We start from the raw sequence: 17,793 nt of genomic DNA on the forward strand, positions 1-17,793 counted from the left end.
GAATCAATAAGTTGGTTGCATGAGATAGATATTGATCAACTTCCATTCACACAGTACAAAGTCTGATTGCCCCTCTACAGAACCTCAGTAATTCTTAGCACGAACTCAAGATGGATACAATCAGGATACACAGAGACATTGTGAATGCCTTCCAGGACCCTCAACGAATCGGATACGGTGCTTCTGCTGTTCTCGTCTTGATTTCTTTGGTGATCTGGAGACTGGAAACTTGGAGGCGGCGCAAACGCATTGATCTGCCCGTTTACCATGTGCCAATGGGAGAGAATGCTGCAAAGGTGCTGCAAGAGGCTCACCAAGAGGTACGAGTTTCTTTCTACTCAGAAGTCCTAGCCTATGATTCCAACCTTGACCCTCTTCATGGGTCTATCAGTGCCTTGACGCTCCTTTTGTCTTGTCCCAACTTGGATTGGATGCAGTGATATTGCCTACCTCGGAAATCGAAATGGTCAAATCTCTCCCGGAGTCGGAACTTTCAATCAAGTAAGGCTTCTAAAAGAAGAGTGGTAGCTTTGTTCTTACCAGATTTGCAGGCATCACCACTACAATGTCTTTCTCGGCGAGTACTCCTACATGGGGACCAAGGCGGATGAATTCGACGCTACGATGAGGCACCTTCTCGTACGTAACACCCCCGTTCTCTTGGAGTCTTTCACCGCAGAAGTCAAGCATGCCGTGGAGACAGCCATTGGTAGATGCGAGGGCGAATGGGTGCCAGTTCCAGTACGACACGCCATGTCCAGGGTCGCCTCACTCATGTCAGGGCGCGCCTTCGTCGGTCTCCCCCTCAGCCGAGATCCCGACTGGGTCGAAGCAACAACCCGTTACACGCAAGATGTATCTCTTGCATATGTCTATCTGCGATCTCTGCCGTGGCTTATCAAGCCTTTCTTGGCCCCGTTCTCGACCCCGGTCAAGTCCTTGCTCCATCACAGGCATATCAGCATGTACAAGCTGGCACCTTTACTTGCCGCTAAGCAGCAAAAGAACGGCTCCGATACAGCCTCTAAAGCAAAAGAAAGCAATCTACCAGGAGGGGAGATGCTGGACTGGTTCATCTCACGCTATAGCAAGCCACCAACTGTCCATCAGCTGGCTCGGGACCAACTCCTCGCGACGTTTGCTTCCATATACAACTTATCAAATGCTCTCACATATATCATTTTTGATCTCGCAGCTTACCCAGAGTACACTGATGGACTCCGTAAGGAACTGAAAGAGGTAGTAAACGAGAAGGCCATGATTGACAAGAGCACGCTGCCTAAATTGTGGAAATTTGACAGTTTCATCAGGGAATCACAACGACTGAGCCCTCCCTCAATAGGTAAGTTGACATGAACCGAAATAGTCATCGTTATGTTCAATACTGACGTTCAATTCCAGCAAATATTCCCCGATACGTCGCTAGCGCATCCGGCTTTCGCACCTCAACCGGTCATTTTATCCCCAAAGGCCACACAGTCATGGTCCGCGCCAGCCCTATCAACAACGATAAGAATCTCTGGCCAGATCCTGAAAAGTTCGATGGGCTCCGGTTTTTCAATCTGCGACAACGTCCTGGCAACGAGATGAAGTACCAACACACCAGCACGGGCACGGATAATATCAATTTTGGTCATGGGATCTGGGCCTGTCCAGGACGGTTCTTTGCGTCAGCAGAGATCAAGGTCGTCATGGCGTATCTGATTACGCATTACGAGATGAAGCTCGTCCCAGGTAAAGGAAGGCCAGGTCATTTTCATTATGGGTTTGCTATCTTGCCCGACACAGAGGCAGAGGTTCTTTTTAAGAGGAGGGAGACCACCTAATCGACAGGTTACTTATTATTTGACTGGTAAAGAGGGTGAGGAATGAAGGTAGCCCTAGGTTTAGTCTCGTCAACTGAAAAATATGTATGCATATATATGACTATGCGACTTTTCCTTCGTATCAATGTCCGTCGTACAAGCGCCCATCTCACCTGCCGCTCCAGATACATCAATCCTCATAAGAGTGCTGAAACATGATTCAATATCTAGAAAAGACTTCGCACCAAACTCCACGGCACCAGGTAAGTCGGATTTCCCTCTATGCGCTGCAACGGATAATTGAAGATGGGCGTCACAAGAGCCAGATAGAAGATCACCCACAAATGTCCAATTATCCTCACCAACCATCCCCCATTTTGTGAGTTGCTATGCCGCGCAACGAGTCGGCGCCATGCCCACCGGACTACATCCTCGATCACGATCCCCGCAGGCAGGAAAACGAAGAAACAGAGAAGGCCGCCAGCCGGATACCAATGGCCTCCAAAGGCAACATCAAGAATGGAGTGGAGAGTTCCAGATAGGAAGAACACAATAAAAAGGTTGACATAGCGCGACACAGTACCACGAGCGAGACCTAATACCTGATGGCTAATGTAGTTGGATATGCCTTGGAAAGGCCAGCGAAGTGTTTGATGCCAGAATGTTCTGTGCAGGAGACCTCATTAACAAATTATCATAATATAAAGCGGGGTATAGATCATTAATACAGGAAAGAAGAAGTCGAACCTACCCAAAGTATCCGCGCAGTGTAGACGTGTCGCAGTAGTGTCCATACAGAGGCGGCCACTGCTTCGGCTCTGAAATGCCTAAACCAACGAAGATGACGGAGAACACGCGGTACCAGATATCATTCATAACACGCCCGACAATATACCAGTTCATGGTGCAGCCGATAAGCCGGTTGCGTAGATCGTCGAGGGTGACCGGGTGCGGATTGAGAGCCCGAATCCACAGCCACTCCTTGCCATATGCCCAACTGTTTACTACATCTGGTGGAGGTGGCGAGCTGGCCAACAGATCCATAATGAGGTACTGTAGTGCGATGAGACTGCACTGGCGCAGTAGAAACCGGGCTCTAGATGGCACAACTCGACCGGGAAATGGAGGGATGTAACTGACTTGGTGGGTTGTTCCAATTCCTCGGAAACTGAAGAGCATCGAAATGGTGAACAATACTCGTTTGAATAATCCTGGGTGATCGGCTGAACGCTGCTTGCGTTTATCTCTGACGCTCTGGAGGCTCATTTCATGGCGAATGTCGGAGTCGTCAAGTGGGTGAAGGCAAAGGTTGTTCATGCAGTGGTAGATGTTGGCATATGGACCTACCCACCAGAACGAATAGAGAACACCTTGACCTGTAAATGCTAGAGCCATTTGCCAAGAGAGATACATAAGGCCGATGAGGATTGGAAGACATGCAGGTCGCAGGAAAGAAGACCTTGGGGTCAAGCAGATCAGAATGGCCGCGACGGCCGTCTGCGCCGCCATGAACAGAGGTGCAGGGACATCCTGAAAAAAAAAGGAGCTAGGCACCTTAACGAAGCTGTGAAACATTGTGATTCTGACTTGGGTAGTGAATTTTATGTTTGTAGAGAGGGTTGGGTGGCCAGTTAAGGTACAGTCTGTATGCGGTAGGCCGACGGATGCGGGCCGAATAAATACAGATACGGGGCGCAAAGCCTTCGGGCAGTTTGTCGGAAATTAATGGAAAACTAAACTCACAAGAATAACCAGGGTATAGATTTAATGGGACTGTCTTTCTGTTTTCCACATTTATTTTAGTATATCCTTATACATGCTTGTCGTGTCTGAGAAAGAAGCAAGGAATCCTCACCATGGCTGATCGTCTTGCAGATCATGATGACTCTCTATACGATTGTATTATCATCGGTGGTGGCCCTGCTGGGCGATCTGCTGCAAACACACTCACACATCAATCTTACCGTGTTGCGTTATTCGATTCGGGCTCCTACCGGAATGATGCCATCGCTAATGGAATAGCTATGGACCATCATCATCCAGCGAGATGTCGTTGGAATACCACAGAATACGCCCCATTATCCCTCTCGTCTACCTTGCACGTTATAGAAACCACCGTCACACGTGTAAATCAATCCACACATGGTCATTTTGAAGCAGTCTCCCGGGATGGAATAACTTGGCACGGGAAGAAGCTCCTGCTAGCAACGGGGGTGAGGTTTCTCTTTCTGGATATTCCCGGCTATCAAGAGTGCTGGGATGCGGACTTAATGTAGAAAAAGCTTGATTGATTGATCGTCTATATATGCGCCTGCTAATGTTGTGCCAGCTATGCTGATCTCCTCTGGTATGACGGCCGCGGAAACTCGCAACGAGCCCAAGTTGCAGGCCTTCTTGCAATCGGCAGTACAGCCACTGTGTCTCAATATATTGCGCTAGCACGCATGACACGACAATTTGCAGACAACGTAATCATCTACACGGCGAGCGATGAGAGTCTTAGCAAGCTACTTCGTGAAGACGGGGTTATGTCTCGTGTCATTGTTGACGCGCGACCAATTTTGCATTTAGAAGCTGCCGCTCCCCATTCAATCATTGTACACTTCGAGGATGGGGCAACAGACTGTGTGGAATTTTTGGTTCGTACTGTTTAAGTCAGCTTCGTATTAAAGACTCTCATCTAACATTTCCATCTATAGGTACATGGACCCCGGACAGAGATTAATGGCCCGTATACACACCAACTGGGTCTTGATCTGAATGACCGCGGAGACATCAAAATTTCTGGACCTTTGTATACTACTACTGTGCCCAGTGTGTTCGCGGTGGGTGATTGTGCCTGTTCTACGAAAGATGTTTTGCAAGCCATGGCGACTGGAGCCCTGGGTGCAAAGGGAATTAGTGCAGAGTTGGTTGCGGATATGTAGTGACATCTGTCCAAAATACCTTGAGCGCTACAATAGGTACTTGAATATTACACCAATAGTTCCGTCAGAAAGACGTACATTCCATAGTAGCAATGGAGTTTTATTCGACTGACCGACGGTGGCCGCAGATGCTCATCGGCAAATCGGTGCCCTAGATTCGTATACGCTACGGGAAAATTCTTGTAGCTGTGCATAGACGAGTAATTCCTTTTGCTTCCATTTCCAAAATCTGTCTTCATGATGGATCAGGAAGTGAACTCTCATCTATTTGTCTTCACCATTGCTAGCCTGTGCCTTGTGTCACTCGGCATTATTGGTTTAGTCGAGCTCATTTGGCCAGGTCGCTTACCCAGATGGCTCATACATCCAGTATCCAACATTATCAATGTAAGATTTATTTTCAATTGACGATGTCGGAGCAGCTCTACTAACCAACACACACACTCAGACATATCTTGAATGGAGGTATCCCATCCTCCATAAAGACAGACGAAAGAAAATCCCATCCTGTCGCTACGTGTGGCCCAACGGCCAAGGAGATACGGCCAAGTTCTTGGATGGAATTGAAAACTCCGGCACCTGGGAGAAGCAGAATGGGTCAGTATATCGAATTTGGTCGGGTATGAAGCCGGAAATGTGCGTAAACCATATATTTCTTTCTTTGTTATTTTATGTCCTATCCTGTCTGGCTGGTTGCTGAGTCTTTTCCCAGCGTCCTAACCCAACCCCACCAGCTACAAGCGGTATTCAAAGACTCGGACAAACATTCAAAGGCACCCGCGAATAATTCAGGATTCTACATGAGCCAACTGCTGGGGCAATGTGTTGGTCTAATCAGCGGACGGGACTGGCAGGCTGTACGAAAAGTGGCAGAAGTACCATTTGGTCACAGAGCTATCTCGTCTCGAATCCCTGATTTTGAACGCCATGTACATGACTCTCCTTTTTTTTTTTTTCTCCTGGCCGTCTTAATGGAATGCGTTAGGGTTTAATGCCTGATAACTTCTAACTGTCATTCACATAGGTTACAGAACAATTCCAAAAGCTACACTTGTACGGCAATCTCGATCAAGGACTTATCCACCCAACAGACGACTTGAAGATGCTACCATTTTGGATTGTAGCGGAGGTCTTCTACGGGCATCTTCCCACATTCCTAATTAAGGAACTAGATGACCTGGCACCTCTACGTGAGCGGGTGTTTAAATACGTCATCAAAGGTGGCATTCATCGATTCTCCTGGACACGGTGGCTACCTACTGCGGCAAATGCCGACCTGAACAAGTTCAAGCAGGCATGGAGGGGCTTCAACCATCGCGCATTGCGGTATGCCCAGGCCAATAATCTTCAGGTGCCTATCGCCCACATGCAAGCAGCCGTGGCAGCTGGACAGATTACAGAGGAGCAGTTGTTGCAGACCCTTGATGAGGCCTTGTACGCAAACCTAGACGTGACTACAGGTGGTCTTTCCTGGAACCTTGTCTTCCTTGCCGCTCACCCGGAAGTCCAATCTCAATTACGGCATGAAATATCCGAGGCCGAATCGAAGAATGAATTACACGCGTATATCACCAATCGGGCCACGTATCTGGCGGCCTGCGTGCTCGAGTCCAGTCGGCTGAGACCGTTGGCCGCATTTAGTGTGCCACAGGCCGCGCCTACCGCACGAGAGATCAATGGATACATCATTCCTGCTGGGACGAGTTTCATTGTGGATAGTTACGCGCTGAACGTGCGGAATGAAGCGTGGATGCCCGATAACAATGCTTACCGGCCGGAGCGTTTCCTCGGGGGCCGAGGTTCGGACCGTCGATATTTGTTTTGGCGCTTCGGGTTTGGCCCTAGGCAGTGCATGGGGAAACACGTCGCTGATATGGTAATCAGGACGACTCTAGCACACCTTGTACATCATTACGATCTTAGTTTGCTGAATGGCGGTGTTCCCTGGACCAGGAACCGCGAGAGCTGGATCACTCATCCGGATTTCCAGCTGCGGTGTCTCAAGAGAGCATGAGGTTCATCAACTATGCAAGTGTTATTATTGTTAAGGACAGTTTATGCTCAAATAAATACGTAAATATAGTATGGAGATTGACGTCTATGGACTACAGCGTTGGGTATACCTTTCAACTACACCTTGTAAGACGCGGAAGCCGTGTAAACCCCAGATTCACCTTCACGATAAAAGAAAACATTTGGAAGGCCTGGGATATTTCATCTGATGAGACTTCAATGAGCAAATTATCTTTCTCGGCATCTTTGGTCTTCCATGCATATAAATACGGTCGCTCGCCGAGAAGCTCCCTTTTGATAAATAGTAGGCCCTCATGAGTGAGCCAGAAAAACGCTCTTCTCCAATTCTTTACTCAAGTCATTTATTTCATAATGGAAGAATTTGTGAGACATACCAAGGACCGCGATGACAACATGTCCGAAAAGGCACGACTGATAGATCAGCATGATGTGTTCATAGACGCAATGGGTGACAAAGCAATTTTTGCTCCCGTCGACCTGACAAGGCCCGGTCTGCTCATTCTTGACTCAGGAACAGCGGACGGTCGCTGGCCCTTGCATATACGTTCCATGTCTCCTGTCCCACATTCGTACGTCGGCACCGACATCGACCAGTCGCTATACCCCGATCCCGCGCCAGAGGGTATGCAATTTCGAAACCAGTCGATCTGTGAGCCATTTCCCAGTGAATGGCAAGGATCCTTTGATCTTGTACATCAGCGCCTCGTTATGGCTGCTGCACCCCCGGAGACTGTGCTCTCCGTTGTCGAGAGACTGGCCGGTCCTCTGAAGCCGGGAGGATGGCTGCAGTTGGTTGAGGTGGACACCGACACGGTGGCTGAAAATGGGCCTGAGCTGAAGAGATTCCTCAGCTACGCCCAGCAGATGTCTGCTGTCGGCGGCATGGGGCCCAATCTTGCAAAGGAGCTTGCTGCCACAATGCGGAAGGCAGGACTACAGAATGTGGCACAACAGTCGATTGATGTGATGTATGGATTCCGTAACAAGGATGAAGTCTTGAAGCAGAAGAGCATCAACAGCCTCTGCAATGCAGTTCCGCCTCTTATGCAGGGTGTTCGGAGTGAGTGCCTCCAATTACTAAGTTAAGCAACCCTAATTGACATTGATTGCCAGTGATGCTGCCCGACAAGTATAGTCATAAGGAAGCCATGACTTTCCAGACAAGTCTGCGGAACGAGTTGGAGGAATTTGGTGGTTGTACAAAGCTCTTAGTTGTCTGGGGTCAGAAGGTGTGAATGATCATATCGTAGTGGCTATCAAAGATTTATTTTTTCTTTTCCAGAAATCAAAATACTCAGGTCCTTGCTAGTGCTCAGAGTTTCATAGTAAACCATTCCGATTATACTTCACAGACATGGAAACTATATCCTATGAAATCCTCCTAATGCCCGATTTTTGGTGCCCTTGCCATCACCCGTCGAACCGCCGGACGGGCCATCATTCGCTCCGCCCAGTCACATATACATGGATATTTCTGCATGTCCACGTCAAGGAACTTAAACATCCATGGCATTGCAAACGGGAAGTACGACAGGTCTGCAATGGTAGGACGGTCTGTCAGCGCGACGTATTTCTGGTCTGGAAGCGCCAAGCGAGCCTCGAGGATGTCCCATTGTTTGACAATGTTTTCGTGAAGTCTAGAGAGTGAGGTTTAAATTTGAATATCTTGGTGAACTGAAAAGGAAGAGTTTGTAGCTTACTTCTTAATTGTTCGTGGTAGCTGCAGCGGATTCGCTCGAGATGGATAGCCACGCAGAAAATACAACCAGTACTTGGCAGTTGCTCTAACCATCGTCCGTTAGTCAATGAGTTCTATATTGTTTTTTTATGTTACCTTGTTCTAGACTTACCCAATCCCCGCTGTTTGGTACGCAGTCCAAGCGTGGACGTTCCCACGCTCGAACGCTGTCCGGCCTGCCCACTCACCGTCACGGTCAAATCGATCCGCAAGATAATACAAGCAGGCGGTACCTTCAAAGACACGCACTGTCTGGCTGGTCTCAGGGTCTTGGTCCCTAAGAGCAGGAACCATTCGCTCTGGATGGATCTGATATGCCCACTCCGTCTTTGTGTCGATCACGGCGAGGCAGTGAGGGAACTGAAGCTCTTCGGCAAGAATTAGAGGTTTGACATAGTTTATGTAGGATGTCTCGTCCGCTGTGATTTTGTCAGTAACACAGAAGTATGCTTGTCTAGGGTATGTATGGTTACAGACCTTTAATAACGTATAGAATGACACGACCATCAAATTGAGGATCACCACTGATAGCTTCGCCGTTGGGGAAATCCTTGACCCCTGTCGAAATCGAGTCTGAAGCATTCTTATCCATGTTAATATGCCACTTCTAATTTGTCTTTTTCTTTTTTCCAGCAAAATTTGTCACGGCGTGCGTGGACTGCGTTGGTGTCGCCCAAACATGACAGTGACAAACGCATGCTGTTAAGGAGCCCTCGAAACCCGTCGGTCACCGGAGACAATGATACAATTATGTAGAGAATTTAATGTATTATCCTGTTTCATTTACTATGCATCACTGGATAATCTATGTACGTTTTTGTTTTTACTGATCCTAGGTATTTATTTATGAAAATCTAGAGTACAGGTGACGTCCTCGTAGCCCCCAGATATCCCAACACCAAATCACTGGGTCCCTGAGGGCGAGGAGGAATTCTAAGTGAGCGAATAGCCCGGGAGAGGCACATATTGGCTATGAATCAGGGCCCAGTAGAACTAAGTATAGAATCAAACGGAAGGCTCCGAAAGCCCTCAGCCGACCTATCACCACCACGAGGACTCCAGGAGTACAAGGGTAGCAGGAGGTAAACCAGAAAAAGAAGTAAAATAGCAAAGTCAAGCAAATTCAGTCAAGCTGCTAGAACCCAACAACCTTACACCAGCTAGACAGTCTCCAGAACAAGTCCGAAGACTACCCTTTCGCCAAGAGGGGGGAAAACAGCTCCTGGATCGGAAAGGGATGACATTATACGAACAGCGAACCACAGACTAGCTAATAAGTGTTTCCTAGGCTTTATGCGCGCAGGAGATGTGGGATATAGGAGCAATTACCATCCTTTTGGAGAAGGGAGCCCTAGAATCTATGTTTTGTTCCAATACCCTACTCTCAAGTCACCACTCTTGTTACCTACCAGAAAATAAACTTAAACTTTGTTGGTGCTTCTTTAAAAGAGGAGTTGGATGTTTGATCGCGGAGACTTTAGCATGCCACCCGGAGACTTTCGCGGCATCCCTGACAAACGCTGTCTTCGTTTCTTTGACCCCCCTTTCCAGCTGATGGTCGGTCCCGTATCTCACCCTTAAATCCTAAAAAGTTTGGGAGCCGTCAACACTTTAGCAAGCAGCTTCGCAATCAAGTCCTCTTTCAGCCCCAAGTATTCGAGAAATGCGCGAGAACATATCCAACAGGGTCCCGCCCAATGAAATGCAGAAATCCGAGTCCCCTGGATCTGGAAACGAGCAGAACACTGGCGAGACGGGTGCTTTATCTACAAATGGCCCGAGGAATCCTCCTTCTACGTTCCAGCTTACCTTGGTCATCGTGGCGTAGGTGCTCCAGCGAAAGCACCCCAGTCCTCCGACTGACACCTCCAGGCTTTGTCTGGCTGTCTTTTGCCAGGCTCTAGATACCACCATTATTGCTACGGCAATCCCACGTATTACAGACGAGTTCAACTCCCTGGGCGATGTAGGCTGGTATGGGTCGGCCTATCTGCTGGCCAATTGTGCTTCTTTGCTCTCATATGGAAAGTTTTACAACCTTTTTCCGGCCCAATGGGTCTTCTTGGCAGCGTTAGGGATATTCGAACTGGGAAGTCTGGTTTGTGGTGCAACTCCATCATCGGTAGGCTTGATCATGGGAAGAGTCCTCCAGGGTATTGGCGCAGGGGGTATCCTGTCTGGCGGAACCCTGATTATCGCCGCCACTGTGCCTTTGAGGCGTCGTCCGATGTTTCAAGGCACACTAGGAGCCATGTATGCCCTGGCTAGTATTGCTGGACCTCTGTAAGTTGCTCTAAACCTCTAGATCGATCAAGCAAGAGAAATTGCTGACTCTTCTTCGCTTAAAGAATGGGAGGCGCGTTTACAGGTACGGGATTCGTCAGTATAGAAGCGTACACATCTCCAAAAATACTCACTAGCGACTCTTAGAATACGTTACGTGGCGATTCTGCTTCTACATCAATCTACCCCTTGGGTTTGTTTCCGCAATCGTGATTGTGCTGTTTGCGCGCAAGTTGGAGCCGCCACCAGGAGCCTTGTCCTCACTCAAAAAGAAGGCAAAAGAGCTAGATCCTATTGGACTTGTCATCTTTATGCCCATGATTATTTGTCTACTCCTGGCCATCCAGTGGGGAGGCACGACTTATCCATGGAACAATGCTCGGATTATCATTCTTTTCGTCCTGAGCGGCCTGTTGTTGCTCGCCTTTATTGGGATCCAAGTTTGGCAAAAGGATCGTGCTATGGTGCCTAGGAGCGTTGCGAAACAGCGTACCGTCTGGGCTAGTTGCGTCTTCAGCTTCTTTCTCTTCGGATCCCTACTCATCATAACTTACTACTTGCCGATCTGGTTCCAGGCAATCAAGGGCGACAGTGCCTCTGATAGCGGCGTCCATATCTTACCCCTCTTACTTGGCAGTGTCATTCTGTCTCTTATCGCGGGGGGCATGGTGGCTGCCGTGGGCTATTACACGTGGGCATGCCTTCTTGCCACTGTTCTGGCAAGCGTTGTATGTTCTTTTCTTTCGCCTTTGCTATCAATACTATCTTTTAGGGGGCTTGACCTGGGCTGATAAAGATCTACCTTGCATAGGGAAGCGGCTTGATGTCAACTTTCACTCCGGACAGTCGAATTGGTCATTGGATCGGCTATCAGGCTATATACGGTGCTGGTATAGGGTTTGGATTGCAGCAGCCGCTGATTTCTATCCAAACCGTACTCCCCGAGAATCAGGTTGCCGAAGGCACAGTACGTATTCGTTTGATAATTCCATGAGAAAAAAAAACCAACACAAGTTGACTATGGTTTTTTTCACAGGCGGTGGTCATCTTCATTCAAACGTTTGGAGGAGCCATCTTCCTAGCTGTCGGGCAAAACATCTTCAGCAGCAGACTCATTGCGAACGTCCGAGCCTCGAATATCCCGATCAATGCAGACTCATTACTTTCTCAAGGAGCCACCTCAATGGATTCGTTGGTTCCCCCCGAATACTTGCCCGAGCTTCGAATCGCGTATAATGACGCTATTATCCATGTGGGTTTATTGTTCATCTGGGTGTACATATGCGTGTCCATATTAACATTTCTGCTGCAGGTATTCTATGCTGCTGTTGCAACCGCTGGGCTCAGTATCATTGGCAGTGCTTTACTTCCCTGGTACAGTGTCAAGGGAAAGTCCAACCCTGGTTCTGAACAGAAGAACGAGCCGGTGGAGCCTGCCTCGGGAACAGGAATCATGGATCGGAGGCAAGAATCTACGAATGAAAAGTACTGAGGTCAAAGCTGAAGGAGGAGCCAATGAAGGTGATGATGCATCGATGGGCGCCGTGTCAACATAGTCTGACGAATGTGGTTGATAACTTCGGTTTGCATTTCTATATGAATCGTAATACGACGGAAATTCTCACTTCAGGATATGTGTAATCAATGGTATTTGAAGCGAAAAAAGAGAAAGGTCTTATGGGCTATGTGAGAGGCATAAGGAATGGAATCTATAACGAGCACAACTATATCAAGTACAGTAGAGCTTGTTCCCCTAAGATCACTTCAATTTGTCCAACCACTTTTCAAAGGCAGAGTTCCTCCTGCCTCCGTCGAACCATCACCTTAACCGCAGGATTGGCCAAGTATGCAGTCTCCCATACCAAAGGCTCGGGCCGGCTCCCTCCATCAACAAATTTAAAGTCATACTTCAATAGCAAATGACACAGTGCCACCTTAATTTCGTTCGCAGCCAAGAACCGCCCCGGACAAGCATGCTTCCCGTATCCAAATCCCAGATAGTCGATGCTGGCGGTGACAAGTTGTGCCCTCGTTTCATTCTCGAATCGCTGTCGGAAGAAACGTTCGCCATCGAAACGGTCTGGGTCTGGGTAGACTTGAGGGTCGAGCATTACCGTTCTGGTTGGGACCATGAAACTGGTGCCCTTGGGTATCTTGGTGCCGTCTGGTAATACTACCATCTCTGTCGTCATGCGTCGCGCCGTGACTGTCGTATAGTGATTTGAATAATTGCGCATCCACACACACGTGCATTGATAGATAGAGAGAGGAAGAAAGAGAGGGAGATAACTTACTCATACTTTGTGGGCTTAATCGGAGCGTTTCCTTGATGAAGCTATCTACTCGCTTGAGCTTATACATAGATGTCTTCTTCCACCCATCCTCACGTAGCACTTGGAACACCTCTTCTCTGAGACGTGGAATGTACTCTGGGTGCGCGCAAATATCCAACAGCACATCTGTCAACAACATTGAAGTCGTATGGATGGCCACAAATCCGAGCTGCAGCTGCCCAAATACCAAGTCAAACGGTCTTCCCCGTGCGATTTCGTCCATCCAGTCTAGCGTATCCTTGCTCGACGGGGCCTTTTCACCGGCTCTCAACGCTGCCATTTTCGTTTTCTTTCGCTTGTTGATTTCCGGCTCCAAGACATCTCGGATCGACTGTAGCATGGCTCGTTGCTGAATGCACTCGGGCAGGAACCGGTTCGCAAGGCGCTGTAAGATAGAAGGCCATTTGAGGAGAGTCTGAGCGGCATTCATGGCTGTCATTGTGTACGCCAGGGATAGATTCAACCAGTTTTGGTCCCGCGACAACTTCTCGCCGAGAAAGACGCGCGTGGATAGTCGGGTGGTGAGATCCAGTACGGTTTTACCGAGATAACATTCTTTCCACTCTGCATTATTGTGGTATTAGAACCAACTCTCTTTGACAGCCTGGGAGGACAGCAACTCACCCGGAGAGTCCCCGATTAGCTGCTTCAGCGACAGGGAGGTCTCTTCTGAGAGCAATTCTGTGATTGCGCCTGCAACAAGCCTCTATAATTAACACCAGATAACCAAAGGTCCATTGTTTGATCTCACCAAGTGACTGAGTAATTTTAATTTTGATTGTATCCTGGAAAATATTATTATGGAGAGGAGTGGCAAATGCTTCAAAACCAGGTAAATGAGACAAGGATTGCTAGTTTGAATGGACGTATCTGTTAGCACACAAGCTTGACTTCGCACAGTTTCCCTAACCCCAGTCAAGTGATGTATAGACATACCTTTGCCATCTCATGCGCAAAGCTGAATCGATCATCACTTTTAATGTCCTCAAGATATCTTGGTGGAAGCACGATTTTTGGTCCCGTAGCTGTAACCACGCGAAAGGCGCCCTTACACTGTCACCATTTCAGTATTCTTCTACAATAATGGGAGGAAATCAGCATTCTACGAACCCTCTTTAGTCCTTCACAAAGAACTGCGTGCGAGTCTTTTGCGAAACTTTCGGCTGCTTTCGCGTAGGATCCATCTTTCTCGGTGGTTCCAATCAGCGGAAAGTCAGGATTTTGAAGCTGGTGGCCTTTCCAGGCCCGTATCAGAATCAGCAGCCCACCAACTGCGCCAATGATACCGAACATAAGAGAGGCATACAGGCTATCAGAAGTTTGGAACATCTCTAGGAAAGCATTACTGTGTTTGAAACAAGTGGTACGAGTTCCAGCACTTCTATGAGATGGTTCATTGTCAAAACAGTACTTATTGCATCGGCCCCCGCCATCGGCCCCCGGACGTGAAATATCGGGCCATGTCCTATTGCGCCATCTTATGGCTCTGTATGGTCAGCGTAAAATAATACGATGCCCAGAATGAATAAAACAAAATAAAAATAAAAAGGTTTCAGAAGGAAAGAGGGAGCAGAAAGAAAAGAGGGAAGAATTAGGGTTTACCCAGCAGCAGAAACAAGACAATATCGTGTCGAAAACCACCTTGCGGGCACAATCCAATAAATACAATCTTACCATGAACATCGAAAAAACAACACAGGGAGCCGAAACTAGAACTGAGAAGTTATGGTACTTTGGGTTTGGTTCCAACCTGAAGACCAGCATAATGCGATCGCGCGGCATTGAGGTACTCGATGTAAAAACCGTACGAGTGCCCGGTTACATCCTGACATTTGACGTTTTCGGTCTTCCATATAGCGAACCTGCAATGGCTAGCATTTCCAGATATGCGGTCGACACCAATGGAGATGCTGCTCCAGATCCACCAACTGTTCACGGCGTGGCGTACTTATTATCTCGCGCGGACCTGCTACGACTCATCGGTACAGAAGGCGGCGGGGTGGCGTACAGGGAAATCATAGTTAAAGGAATTCCTCTAAACACCGGCAATGATGATATGAAGCCCATTTCGATGTCCACACTTATTGCTAGGTATCCACGCCGACCGAATGCGGCTCCCAGTGCTAGATATCTGGTAGGCTGCTCCTGGCTCTCGTAGAGTGCAATTAATTCTAACGAATAAATAGAAACTTCTAAGAGAAGGAGCGGAAGAACATAATCTGCCTCGAGAATATTGTCATTACCTGGACCGTCTCCCTTGTTTCATCCTGGAGGCAACTTGGCTGCATTGGCTTGGAGCAGTGACCTTTTTGTGTGTTGGGAGAAGAATTGTTCGGATACTGGCAAAGAGCGTGAGACAGTCAATCAACAAGGATGGGCAGTGTCCGAGATGGTATGGGACAGTTATCTTCTATGTATATACTACAATGTGGCTGTGGCATGACTGTATTCATGGGCCTATATTTGGTCGTGGCGATGGAGAGCATATAGCATATGGTAGCCTCAAATTGCTGGACTTGCAGGAATGATTCATGATGAATACTAGCTCCGCAATCCAGAAGGAAAAGCAAATCCAACTCGTCATACCATCCGGTTTCGCTTGGTATTCTTATTTCTTATTCAAATATGTGCGACTTCTTCCAGCAATTGTGTGCGTAAAATCCGTCGCAGAACCTTGCCACTTGGAGCGCGAGGGAGTATATCCACAAACCGCACGGTACAGCTTTCAATCTTGTAACGAGAGAGATACACACGCATATGCTCCTTAATCTGCCTCTCTGTGATATCATCCCTTCCTTTGACGACGAAAATTTCGGGATGTTCATCGAGACTATGTCCCATCGACAATGCACAGGCGTCCGCGACGCCCGGAAATCTAAGGACGGTAGCTTCCAGCTCTGCTGGCGATATCTGCCACCCGTTCGTCTTAATGATGTCTTTCACCCTATCAACCAGATATATGTTACCGGTAGCATTATCAATATAGCCCACGTCACCGGTTCGGTACCAGCCTCCAGCAGCGAATGCCTGTGCAGTGGAGGCTGCATTGCCCTGGTAGCCGGTCATCAGCTGTGGCCCCTTCACTAATAACTCTCCCACAACAAGTATTCCGTCACCCAACTGGATCGCCTGTTCTGTATCGACCTTGACCTGATATCCTCCCACTGCCCCACCGACCGAGCCGGAGGTGTCATTCTCTGAACGCGACTCTCGGGAAATACACCCACACTCGGTCATGCCCCAATCCTGCACGAGGCTGCTGGTCGGAAGATTGAATAACTCTAGAAACTCCGTACGCAGCTTATCCGTCATGGGTGCTCCAGCACACACAATGGAGTGTAAGCTACGCAAGGACTCTCGGCTGATAATCTGCTTCTTGGCTTGTTCTACGAGCCTGGACAAAATTGGCGGCACGGTAATTGTATCCGTGATTTGATACTGAGAAATCTTTAGCGCAAAATTCTCATCAAAGCGCGTCATGTAGTACGTTGGCTGTCCCTGGCGAAGGGGATTGATAACCATCTTAGGAAACGAGTATGCATGGAACATGGGTGTACAAAACAGCCCACGCACAGTGTATAGTTTAGTTGAATCGTAGCGCTCGTCGGACATGGACTCAGCAACGAGGGCACGGTGTGTTCGCTGGGCCATCTTAGGAAGCCCTGTGGTGCCTGAGGTCGACATCAGTGTTGCAATTGTTCCCGCATGAACGTTTTGCAACCGTGTCTCCAATGGGATGAGGAAATTGGAACCTGAAGGAATCATTAGCTCGTGTAAGGTACTGTATCCGCAGCTTTTTCTCTTCAGGTCCACGTCTGGTTGGAGAATGTCGCTGAAGAGGGTAATCTTAATGTCTCTCTCGATCCCCTGGATTGCGGCCTTGACTGTGTCCAGGTGTTCAACTGAGGTGATGACATATCGCGCCCCTGAGACGTCCAAGTGATGCCGGAGCTCAGCGGACGTATATGAAGGATTTGTTCCGGTCCATTTGCATTCCCCGGCGAGAACAGAGAGAACAAGAACGGGATACAGGATCTGCAGTACCAAAGTCAGCTCCGTGATGCATCGAAAAATAAAGTTGTTGCTGGCGTTTGACGGACGCTGTTTGTGAGATGAAGACACACGGCACTGCCTGGCTGAAAACTCCCTGCCAATCTGGTAACTAACTCAGTTACTTGGCGTTTTGATAAAGAACGATTCGGCTCGGAGGCGTCTATGAGGATCTATACACCAACAGAGTCAGCTTCAAGTCGCCCGTCTGGGGGGTTGGATCACACACAGCCTGGTCGGCGTCATAGTCGCCAGAGAGAGCCCATTGAACAATATTAGGGTCTCTGTGATGATTGCAGCTAGATTGACGTAGCTCAACAACTGACTCTCGACCAAAGGAGCAATATCCCCAGAGGATCCGAAGGAAGGCCACGATTCCCATGCTCACTCGGCTTGAGTTGCTATTATCGTTATTCGTTCGAGTAAACAACTTAGTAAATTTGGCTTTGGTAGGTTTGGGGTCATTTTGAGTAATTCGAGCAATATGTAGATACCAAATTACGAGCTCCGACCATACAGGGATACCTTAGATGCATCGCTACCTGCCTCCCGGTAGCGGCGGACACCGTGATGGTCCTCCATTAAACTGCGGCCCGATGAATTGGTCACCGATTGATTGATAC

General features: G+C 48.3%; 10 protein-coding genes across 10 annotated transcripts; 6 read left to right on the top strand and 4 right to left on the bottom strand.

Moving 5' to 3' along the window:
• Positions 1-110: 110 nt before the first annotated feature.
• On the top strand, positions 111-1,826 carry gliF (cytochrome P450 monooxygenase gliF; the record flags this gene model as incomplete). Its single annotated transcript, XM_033571344.1, has 4 exons — positions 111-320; positions 392-501; positions 552-1,342; positions 1,402-1,826. 4 exons carry the CDS (start codon positions 111-113, stop codon positions 1,824-1,826), a joined length of 1,536 nt encoding a protein of 511 aa, XP_033424659.1.
• A 726-nt stretch (positions 1,827-2,552) lies between these two features.
• On the bottom strand, positions 2,553-3,380 carry ATNIH1004_006718 (uncharacterized protein; the record flags this gene model as incomplete). The annotated part of the gene is made up of 1 exon (XM_033571345.1): positions 2,553-3,380. The coding sequence occupies one exon, from the start codon at positions 3,378-3,380 to the stop codon at positions 2,553-2,555; it is 828 nt and encodes a 275-aa protein (XP_033424660.1).
• An 869-nt stretch (positions 3,381-4,249) lies between these two features.
• ATNIH1004_006719 (uncharacterized protein) lies at positions 4,250-4,732 on the top strand (the record flags this gene model as incomplete). Its single annotated transcript, XM_033571346.1, has 2 exons — positions 4,250-4,444; positions 4,505-4,732. The coding sequence occupies 2 exons, from the start codon at positions 4,250-4,252 to the stop codon at positions 4,730-4,732; spliced, it is 423 nt and encodes a 140-aa protein (XP_033424661.1).
• A 240-nt stretch (positions 4,733-4,972) lies between these two features.
• Positions 4,973-6,746, top strand: gliC (cytochrome P450 monooxygenase gliC; the record flags this gene model as incomplete). Its single annotated transcript, XM_033571347.1, has 4 exons — positions 4,973-5,119; positions 5,181-5,368; positions 5,445-5,661; positions 5,757-6,746. 4 exons carry the CDS (start codon positions 4,973-4,975, stop codon positions 6,744-6,746), a joined length of 1,542 nt encoding a protein of 513 aa, XP_033424662.1.
• A 371-nt stretch (positions 6,747-7,117) lies between these two features.
• On the top strand, positions 7,118-8,001 carry ATNIH1004_006721 (uncharacterized protein; the record flags this gene model as incomplete). The annotated part of the gene is made up of 2 exons (XM_033571348.1): positions 7,118-7,826; positions 7,880-8,001. 2 exons carry the CDS (start codon positions 7,118-7,120, stop codon positions 7,999-8,001), a joined length of 831 nt encoding a protein of 276 aa, XP_033424663.1.
• Positions 8,002-8,147: 146 nt separating this feature from the next.
• Positions 8,148-9,096, bottom strand: gliG (glutathione S-transferase gliG; the record flags this gene model as incomplete). The annotated part of the gene is made up of 4 exons (XM_033571349.1): positions 8,148-8,403; positions 8,467-8,550; positions 8,617-8,923; positions 8,982-9,096. The coding sequence occupies 4 exons, from the start codon at positions 9,094-9,096 to the stop codon at positions 8,148-8,150; spliced, it is 762 nt and encodes a 253-aa protein (XP_033424664.1).
• Positions 9,097-10,167: 1,071 nt separating this feature from the next.
• On the top strand, positions 10,168-12,279 carry gliA (MFS-type gliotoxin efflux transporter gliA; the record flags this gene model as incomplete). Its single annotated transcript, XM_033571350.1, has 7 exons — positions 10,168-10,328; positions 10,377-10,787; positions 10,853-10,872; positions 10,935-11,515; positions 11,599-11,754; positions 11,824-12,039; positions 12,100-12,279. 7 exons carry the CDS (start codon positions 10,168-10,170, stop codon positions 12,277-12,279), a joined length of 1,725 nt encoding a protein of 574 aa, XP_033424665.1.
• Positions 12,280-12,571: 292 nt separating this feature from the next.
• ATNIH1004_006724 (cytochrome P450) lies at positions 12,572-14,449 on the bottom strand (the record flags this gene model as incomplete). The annotated part of the gene is made up of 6 exons (XM_033571351.1): positions 12,572-12,993; positions 13,082-13,684; positions 13,745-13,813; positions 13,872-13,971; positions 14,057-14,173; positions 14,231-14,449. The coding sequence occupies 6 exons, from the start codon at positions 14,447-14,449 to the stop codon at positions 12,572-12,574; spliced, it is 1,530 nt and encodes a 509-aa protein (XP_033424666.1).
• Positions 14,450-14,795: 346 nt separating this feature from the next.
• gliK (gamma-glutamyl cyclotransferase gliK) lies at positions 14,796-15,278 on the top strand (the record flags this gene model as incomplete). Its single annotated transcript, XM_033571352.1, has 1 exon — positions 14,796-15,278. One exon carries the CDS (start codon positions 14,796-14,798, stop codon positions 15,276-15,278), a length of 483 nt encoding a protein of 160 aa, XP_033424667.1.
• Positions 15,279-15,739: 461 nt separating this feature from the next.
• ATNIH1004_006726 (uncharacterized protein) lies at positions 15,740-17,552 on the bottom strand (the record flags this gene model as incomplete). Its single annotated transcript, XM_033571353.1, has 3 exons — positions 15,740-17,155; positions 17,221-17,343; positions 17,400-17,552. The coding sequence occupies 3 exons, from the start codon at positions 17,550-17,552 to the stop codon at positions 15,740-15,742; spliced, it is 1,692 nt and encodes a 563-aa protein (XP_033424668.1).
• Positions 17,553-17,793: the final 241 nt, after the last annotated feature.

Source organism: Aspergillus tanneri, assembly GCF_003426965.1.
Source record: "Aspergillus tanneri strain NIH1004 chromosome Unknown AapTan_7_pilon_pilon_pilon, whole genome shotgun sequence".
In the NCBI taxonomy this organism is placed as follows: domain Eukaryota; kingdom Fungi; phylum Ascomycota; class Eurotiomycetes; order Eurotiales; family Aspergillaceae; genus Aspergillus; species Aspergillus tanneri.